Source organism: Nannobrachium achirus (genome assembly GCF_963921795.1).
Source record: "Nannobrachium achirus genome assembly, chromosome: 4".
NCBI lineage: Eukaryota > Metazoa > Chordata > Actinopteri > Myctophiformes > Myctophidae > Nannobrachium > Nannobrachium achirus.
In genome coordinates, this window is record NC_137813.1 from 8,649,118 (window position 1) to 8,658,668 (window position 9,551).

The window sequence follows — 9,551 nt, forward strand, 5'->3', positions numbered from 1 at the left end:
TCTGTCGCAATTATCGTGACATGTAATCTTCATATCTTCCCATCCCTAGTGTGAGGACACCCCACCAACCCACCAGCCATGCCAGAGCTGAGGCATCCAACGAGAGCGACGTTGGCGACTTCTTTGCCAATTTGGCCTGTGTGTTGCAGAGTTACGTGCTGACCGCAGACCGCATCTATTGCATGGATGAAATCACCATCTCCACGGTGCAGGTATTGACATGTCATTTTAGCGTAACACCCTGAATTTCCCCTGGGGGCGATTAATGAACTGTTATCCATGGATTGAAGGTCTCAGTCGCCACAACTGATTTCAGTCATTTGAATTCTATAGAAGCCAGCATGTCTTTGATTGTCTTCTATGGAAGCATATTGTTGCGCAGGGAAAATAGCCTCATCTACAAGCTCTCAATGCATCTTACATGTGTTAATTGTTTAGGGAAGAGCACTAGTGAGGGGAGGCTCCCTTTACTTTTTATACAAATCACACTTTAGGACTTGGTCATACAAATAGTGTATTTACAGCCATGAGATGTTATTTTGCTTTAATCCAGGGGTCAGCAACCTTTTTGAAATGAAGTGCCATGTTTTCATTTTCTAGATAGTCCGAGTGCCATGTCAACATTGTTATAACAATCATTATACTCTCCCCCCCGACTCCCTCCCCAGTCAAAGTTCAGAATTTTAATGAATGTAGAATTATGTGCAGGATGAAATCTCTCTCTCTCACACTTCTGCCAGTGTGCCTGTGATCACACTCCCCTGTGCCCCCGTGTGAAAGGTTGCCTACCCCTGCTTTAATCCAGGCATTATCCTATCCTATCCTAGGAACCAGAAGATGGGGTAGCGGGGCGTGGAGTGAAGCAGGTGCATGCTGTGACCTCGGCTACACATGACCACAACACGGTAACCATGGCCTTGGCCGTCAGTGCCGCGGGTGCCAGCGTCCCCCCGCATTTCATCTTCCCGCGGAAGAAGTTCCACCCGTACTTCCTTCGCGGCGGGCCTCCCGGCTGCGTGGGCACGGCTAACGCCGGCGGACGGATGCGAGAGGACGACTTCCTCTTCTTCCTGCGTCACTTCGCCGAAACCGCCCGGCCGGCGCCCAAGAGGAACGTGTTGCTCCTGTTGGACAACCACAGCTCCCACGTCTCCTTGAGGTCCATGGACTACTGCAGCCAGAACCACATGGTTCTGCTCACCTTCCCCCCCCACGGCACACACCGGCTGCAGCCACTGGACACTAGTGTGTTTGGGCCTTTCAAGAGGTATTCATTTCATTGTTTAAAATTCACAATAAATGTATTGCACCAGAGCTCATTTATATCCGTCATCCATAGGGTGGGCATTGTTGGCAGCACATACATTCTGAGCATACTGTATTTTCAAATTGACTAGAAAGTCATTAACTCATGAAGATCAGAGGTTGATTCTACAAATGAGTTCGCAAATATTTTGTGTCAAGGACCCCCAAAATATGTATTTGGCCACTGTAGCCCCATCTGAAAGTGTTTTGTTCTAGGGACCCCCCTGAGAAGAGAAGATTTGTGTTGTTAAAATCTTTTCAATCACACAATAAAATTCAATTGTATACACACTGTTCCTCGGTAGGTTCTATGCTACCAGGCTGGCTGAGTGGCTGAAGGCCAACCCTGGCCATGCAGCGACCATCTACGACGTCCCCGGGTTGGTGACAGAGTCCCTGCCTCTGGCTGCCACGCCCTCAAACATCCTGGCTGGCTTTCTGTGCACAGGGGTGTGGCCTCTGCGTTCAGGGGTGTGGCCTCTGCCTACAGGGGTGTGGCCTCTGCCTACAGGGGTGTGGCCTCTGCCTACAGGGCCGAGCAACGCAGCTCAACAGCTCCCAGCCGAGGTCACTGTCACGGTCACGCCTGCTTTGACTTCCGAGGAACATGCTGCACAGGTAGGAGACATTAGCACACAGTTAAATCCTGAAGTGTTAGGTTTTACCCTTTTCCACCAGGGTCGAAGCGCTTCCGTTCTTTCCTTCCGCCTAATGTTGCACCAGTTCAGAGTGTTTCCACTAAAAAAGAATTGGTTCAGACCCCTAAAAGTTCTAAAAGTTGGTTAGGAACTAGCGTGGAAACCTGACCTGGCTGAAACAATTGCCCAGGGGGAACCTCAGTTTTCAGCTTCTAGTTAGGGGAAGTTTGCTGAGAAATGCTTACCAATAGCTTTATTCACAAATTTGTTCATAATCACCTCTGAACTCTTTCAAACCCAACTCCCTTGGGACTTGGGTTTTTCATGATTCTGAATCCAATGCAAGCCTTTGTTTTGCTCGAAAAACATTCCTTGGGCTAAAGATGTCCCCCACAAAAATGTGAATCACTAAACCAGTTTTGTGCCGGCCATTTTTTGCCCAAGGAAATGTTTTTTGTGCAAAACAAAACCCCTATTTTGAGTTGACTCCTCAAACGCTACTCAAAGCAGATTCATTGTTTGTGTTACTTTCCTGTCATTCTCTCGAGACAGTCACGAGTGGTCGTTCCCCTTTCTTTGACGATGGCTTGCCAGATTGCTTTCCTGTATATTAAAGTCAACGAGACCCTAACTTTGATTGGCTCCCACAAAGTGTCCCAAGAGAGTTGGGTGATAGTAGACACCTTTATGAACACATTTGTGAAGAAAGCTATTGGTAAGCATTTAGTTCCCAGATTGGTCAAAGACTTGGCTAACTTTCCCTAACTATTCAGCCAGCTGAGTGCTGCCCACAGAGGAATGCGGAGGGGGGAGCAATTAGGAGTTATATAGGTGTCTTGCTCAGGGACACTTCCACACATTGCTGGCCTGGCCTGGAATCAAATCTTCAACAACGAGGGGCTCTGGTTCCCCAGGCCAGCTCACTAACCATTCTCCTGGTTTTCAGGGAGATGACTCTTCTCCAGAGACCACTTCATCCAGCACACAAGGCCCCACAGACACCACTCAAACTAGGCATGGAAGAGAGGTCAAAAAACCAAAGAGATGGGGTCGGTGAATGCTATTCTGTCTGAGGAAAGTAGGGGTTTCGTTATTATTATTGACTGCACTTTTGACACTTCATAAGACAAGTTACTTATTGATCTTTATTTTTGTATGAATGTTTTCCTTACTTTTTTTCATTGATGTTTTTGTAACTCCCTGCAATTCTAGTGAAGAATGTGAAAACGTCTAAAGATACGTGTGCCTTTTTGTATAAGGTGAGTGTAAATGTCCCTGAAGTGGAAAACAATTAAAGAATGTTTCTAAGTTTGTCTCTCGTTCTCTTGCTCTCTCTCTCTGTTAATCAATGCAGAAAAAAAACGACCCAGGCAACTCCTGTACAGTATGTTATCTAGTTATAAACTATCATTCAGCTGGGGACCCCCTGGAACCCCCTCAAGGACCCCTGGGGATCCCCAGAACCACTGATCTACACAAATTCTATTTACTGTACATGCCAACATAAGAACTAACGAGAGATACCAAATATGGAGATATGCATCTGGTGACAGTATTGTTAGCCTAAGCAGTATTTGCACAGCGTCTGCACAAAATGTTGCACTGAATATCGTATTAATATATTGTTGAACTTAAATGAGCATGAGTTTAATTCTTGACCTACTGTATTTTACAGACCAGGAGAGCATCTGTATCAGTTTACATTTATTTTGCCATTCAAAAATAGCAGATATACAAGCTCATAGCTTGTAGATCTTAAAGCGAACATGTTTTATTAAAATCTTTCTTCTTGGGGTCCCTCCCTGGAACAAAAGATGTTGACATGGGGCTCTGCACATTGGGGGTCCTTGTCCTTGAAGTGAAAAAGTTTGACCACCTGTCCACCTCTGATATAAAACTGTCAATAGCCGATCTACAAGCTCACTCGATGCCTGTCATTGTGAGCTTTATTCCAAAGGGCCTCCGAACACAATTTAATTTGTGGGTCCTTGGCATGAAAATGTTTGATTACCACCTTGAATAGAATACAAAGTGTGACAAAATATGTCCATACAGTTAGGCTGCTATGGTTAAAGTGGATTAAAGGCTGGTGTCGATTGCAGAATTGTGCAGTTTTTAATTTGGAAAATAATGTTCTATTGTGCTACTGATCCAAAGATATTCTTCATATTTTCAAAAATATAAATATAATATAAATATATATACATATTAACATCCAACAGTGCCTAGTGTGCCTACATATCTACCAGTCTTGATATGAAGGCCAAGTACTGTATGCCAACTCTGATATGTGCAAATAAGGATTGCTTCTTTTTTGACTTTCTTCTTTTTTGACAGGTTATAACATAGTTAACTTTTTCTCTGCCATTTTAAACATAGCTGTAGTAAGCAGCTGCCAAATTGTCCTTACCTTTTAACGTGGGCACGCACACGCATCGTGCACAATCTGTGCGCGACTCATCTAGTAGACGTGTAGACTCGGTGACAAGCTTTCGAATACAAAAAACCCCATTGAAAAAGACATATCCGTTGCCACGCTGTATCTCTGCTTATCAGCCAGTGTTTACATGAAAAAGCATTGAAAAAAGCCAACTGTGCGCTATGGTAACACGTGGACACGTTCGCGCACAAAACGCACGATATGTGCGGGGATCATAATCCAGGCGTGTAGAGACTGGATCAAAGTTTCCAAACGCAAAATTCAGATTGAAAAACGAGCGTTCCATCGCCCAGTAGCTTCCACTTCTGTTACACAGTAAACCAATGGAGGCGGGACTATGGCCCAGGCTCAGACTGGATACGGAAAGCTGGATCCGGTCCAGACCGGAAATGACCGGATACAGTTAGGGGGGCGGGCCTAAAGAGCCAGAATCAGCGAAAATCTGCGCTAATACTTTTAATCCTTTCATAATGATTAAAGCTAATTAAACTATGCGGGCTCTACGGGCATGGCAGCGCGGTACAGCGGGAAATCTACGGGCTCTACGGGGATCGCGAGGTATGAGTTAAGTACCGGTACATAACGTTCTGGACCATAAACATGCTTTATCTCACACTATGTGCGGAGCATGGGTTTATATCCAATGTACAGTTAGTTACTCAAGTACTGTACTCTGCTAAAATGTAGTTACTTAGTCTTGTACTGATTATTTCCCTTTCATGCTACTTTATACGTAGCTTGTATTCCACTGTACAGAGAGAAGTATTGTGGTTGTACATCTGTACATTATTTGATACTTTTAGTTACTAGTCATTTGCAGGATTACATTAATAGATATTTAAATGAACAAGTACATTATTACATCTTTTATAGGTTAAGCTCCCCTGCAGTTATACTCTGTGTCATTGGTATCAGTTTTGTATGGTTTAATCATATCATTTATACATTTCTTGATGATACATGACCCCCATGCCAGTCCTGTTCCTTAAAATAAATCATAAACTGTGTTTTTCAAATCCAGATGTTCTTTATTAACCACGATTCAAACCGTAATACAAGTCACATCATCTGGGATTTACCTCCCCTGACTGCCATGTTGCACATCTTTACCTCCCCTGAATTGTGCATCTTTAAAGATGCACAATTGCTGACAGCTTGTGGCCAAAGGTAATAATACCATCCAATCATCATTAACTCCCTCTCTTTGAGACACAAGTTAAGTAAACAAATGATCACATAAAAGCTTATCACATAAGAACATCATTCATTCAGTATAATAATAGACAGCATAAAGTTATATCAAATTAAAAAAATAAACATCCTCAACCCTTTTTTAATTTAGTTCTTTCAATGAGAAACGAAATAAAGACTAAACTATGATGAAGCCATGTGTTTGGGGGAGGGAAGCCGGGTGGGGAGGAGGTTGTCCCTGCATGTATAGAGGGTATGCATGTGACATCATACCCGGAAGTTATGAGGGAGCACCTACTGAGTGGGAAAAACGAATTTCTGGCCTTGACAGTCAGTCCACACATCCAAACAAAAGTCCTATCTGATTGCGTTAAACAACGTTAAACTCAATTTGCCACTGGATTTGCCATTCACTTTATGCATGCCCTCTATTCCTACGCAGCTGGGCCCTGGGTACAAGGATTCACTGTGGGCCCCCTATGAATGTTCTTCAAAAGGGGAAGGGGGTTCCAAGAACCCTAGTAACTCAGTCCCACTTTTCAACCCCTTGTGACGTCCCTGTTCCTACAGGGGGGGGGGACCTGTCAGCTGGGAGTGTTGGGCGGGAGGAGTGTGTCGAAGCAAGGCTCTACGTCCTCCCGGTGGGGGCTCCTCACTGGCAGGTGATTCAGTAAAGGATACGACAGCAGCGACAACACACACGTGTATGGGGAGGAATCAACTGGCATAACGAACACATTGTGGACAAAAAAGGGGTAAAATATTTTTATAACAATAACAAAATAAAATCAACACTGTCCTGGGCTGTGGAAAGTGGTCAGACATAGGTTATCGGGCATGGTATCGATGTACCAGGTTTCTCTGTGTTCATCGTCCAGATAGTTCTGGTTCCACCCGCCTTGGGCCACCATGGTTCTGTCTTCACGCTGGTCCTCAGGGTCCTCCGCTGCGTCCTCGCCCACCTCTACAGCTTCCTGCGTCCTCCGTCTCTTGGCGTTCCCTCCCGAGGAGCCGGGCTGTGTCACCGTTATGACATGTGATTGAAAACCATTAATTGTCACACAAATAATTGCGAATAACGACTTACACTTCTTAAAGGAGTAGTTCTTTCTATCAAATGGTCCATTTGGTTTCATTTTACGCTCCCAAGAGTTAAATTATTGTTAAACATCTGCATTGCTTAATTTACAAGAAGTCTAGACAATAAGGGAATGTAGAAGAATTGTTATTTTGATTGAACTGTTATCTCTCCTATGGCACCAACATCAATACGGCATGGAATTGTGGACAAGATCTTATCCAACAATAACAAAATGTTCTACGTTTTTGGGTTCTGAGAGGCTAAATCTCATCAAATGGTGGACTGTGGCTCAAATGCAGAATAAATAATGGACCTTGATGATGAAAAGGGTTGAAAACCACCGTTGTGAATGACTGCGACGGGCCTTACCGAGACAGAGCAGCAGCGTTGGGCGGGGTGGTGGTGGTCGTCGCATTTCGTGCACTGCTGCTCGTGCTCGTTGGAGGCGGGACACTCGCCAACTGACGGCGCGTGCAGCGAGCCGCAGCGCGTGCAGTCGCCGCCGTCAGCGGAGTCGCGGCTGCCATTTGTCGCCGCTGCCAGCTTAGCCGCTGCCCGCTTCTCCGCCTCCCTCTCGCGCTGACGCAGTCGTTTCCTCTTCCCCTTTGTGAGCGGAATCTCCGCCGCGGCGCTATTGACCGCTCCCCCTGCTGCCGCTATCTTTCTGGATGTCGTGTTCACCCCCTACACAGGGTTAGATTTGTAAAAGGGAAAAAAAGGCAGGGACATTATCGTAACCATAATAGTATATAATACAGTGGTTCTCGTTCCGACCACCAGTGGTCCTTGAGGGGGTTCCAGTTGGTTCCCAGAGTTGGTAACCAAATGGACCCTTATAGATCTTTAACTCTTAAGAGTGTAAAATGAAACCAACGATCTTCCACCCCATGTTAGAACTTCTAAAACCCTGTGTTTAAATCACTTTTGAAAACGCGATGATTTTTTAGTTTTTGCTTGCTTGGCTTTTATGAAAATTATCCAAGACGATTAGGGTTTTAGATGCTTCTGAATGTAATTGATAGTTTGACAACATCAAATGCTCTACAAAAATAGCCAATGGGGCTTTTAAGCCGTGACATCATTTTGTAGTCAGACCTCCAAGCAGATTTATTGTCAATATCTGTCCCTCCCTATTTCAACAGATCCGAGACAAAAATAACGACTAAAGTATAATTCTACCACTTTCCTTTCAACAACAAAGAGAAGAAAAATGTGTAAATAGTAAAAAAGATTCGCTTTTTTGGGGGGCAAAAGTTCTCCTCTGCCTACAAAATGATGTCAGACTTAACAGCTGCTCTCTCCCCTAGACAGTGCTCACCTGCTGCTGCCCGCCACAGATCCTCACGGCTGCCTCCAGCGTCAGCTCCTCCGCCCTCAGCAGAGCCTCCCTGGCGGCCTGGTCCAGTACGCCGAACACCACCTGGTCGCGCACCATGGAGTCCCTCTGGGCGCCGTAGTCGCACGCCTGCACTTTGAGCCGCAGGTCGGCCAGGAAGCTGTCGAAGGACTCGCCGGGCTGCTGAGTCCGGGAGAGGAACACGTACCTCCAGTACGCCTGGTTCTCTTGCAGCGAGCAGTGGGAGTCGAACTTGGCCAGGACCACGTCCAGGGACCACCTGTCTTCTGGACGGTCAAACATGAAGGTGTTGAACACATTCACGGCCTGCAGGGGAGGTGGGTAGGGTAAGGGTTGTCAGTCACCATCATCATATTATTAGTTATTAGTTGCGATTAATGATTCTTTTTACTTTTTCACACATTAATAAAAAACAAGTGCATTTCAGTTTGCCAAATGGAACCTCTTTATGTCCAAAAGTGTGAAATGGCTGACGATGACCGGTACCAATAATCCAAATACTGTACATACATCTCAACATTGAAGCTACCTTCCAGTGGTCTGGCTGCCTGATTACGATTAATAAAGTGCCCACTCTTCCGAGGTCTGGTGGTGCCCACTCCGTTTTGGTGCCCATGTTTCCCTAGGCAAGTAGTGCAGTGTGCCCACTCCATTTTGGTGCCCAGAATCCAGATTTCCCTAGTGCCCAGTATTATGGGTTTGATTGATTGATTGGATACTTTATTAACAGTTTGCACTGGAAAGCACAGGACAGAACAGTTCAGACACAAGGTCTACCAGTACCAATATGATTCCCAACATTGGGATCCTTTTGTACTCAATTGATAGTAGCCTAGGTGCCCAGATTTCTCTATTGCCCAGTGCCCACTCTGTTTTGGTGCCCAGATTTCCCTAGTGCCCACTCTTCCTCCATAGCTGGCTAACCAGTTTTCCCTAGTGGTCAGAATGTTTTGATGCCCACTCGTCCTGTTACCATTTTAGTCCAGTATATTATTATCATGTTGTACCTGTGGTCCAGCGATCTTGAGCAGCTTGGTGACCTCTCCACGGCCCACGTTCCCCTGCACGGCCCGATAATAGAGCAGGAACTGCTGCTTGAAGCGCTGCCAGTTGCTCTCCACGTCCCCCGACAGCTGCAGCCTCTCCGGGGCTTTCAGCTGGAGATGCATCGTTAAATTTAAAGAACAAAGAACGTAGACTAGTACGTTTCTCACTATTGTTCTGTTGGTTTAAATTTAAAATTAAAACAATGGTTTCCTTTAGGCTAGACTGAGAGACAAGAACAAGTTACTGCGGAGTGCGGTGGTGTTGTTAAATGTTGAGTGGCTGAAACTGAACGAGACTTCCTCTCTTTCCTTATTGGACTGAACGAGAGTCTTGTCCGTGTGTGAGCCGATCATATCCGGTCTAAAGCGGATACGGAAACAGCCCGCGTGATTGCATGTGTATGTGGTGAATATACTCTATGGAAATGACCGGATACGGTAGGCGGGCTCTAAGCGCTGAACAGTAAATAGGAACTATAGTTGCAGCGGCTGA

The 9,551-nt window shown here is 45.5% G+C and overlaps 2 protein-coding genes across 2 annotated transcripts; one reads left to right on the forward strand and one right to left on the reverse strand.

Annotated features, from left to right (window-relative positions):
* Positions 1–911: 911 nt before the first annotated feature.
* LOC308282620 (uncharacterized protein) lies at positions 912–3,000 on the forward strand (the record flags this gene model as incomplete). Its single annotated transcript, XM_080723005.1, has 3 exons — positions 912–1,267; positions 1,611–1,923; positions 2,890–3,000. The coding sequence occupies 3 exons, from the start codon at positions 912–914 to the stop codon at positions 2,998–3,000; spliced, it is 780 nt and encodes a 259-aa protein (XP_080579131.1).
* Positions 3,001–5,432: 2,432 nt separating this feature from the next.
* On the reverse strand, positions 5,433–9,300 carry LOC308283851 (uncharacterized protein). Its single transcript, XM_080724353.1, has 4 exons — positions 9,020–9,300; positions 7,974–8,318; positions 7,025–7,339; positions 5,433–6,590 (listed from the first exon to the last, which is right to left on the reverse strand). The coding sequence occupies exons 1-4, from the start codon at positions 9,179–9,181 to the stop codon at positions 6,363–6,365; spliced, it is 1,050 nt and encodes a 349-aa protein (XP_080580479.1). The 5' UTR covers positions 9,182–9,300; the 3' UTR covers positions 5,433–6,362.
* Between the last annotated feature and the right edge of the window lie 251 nt (positions 9,301–9,551).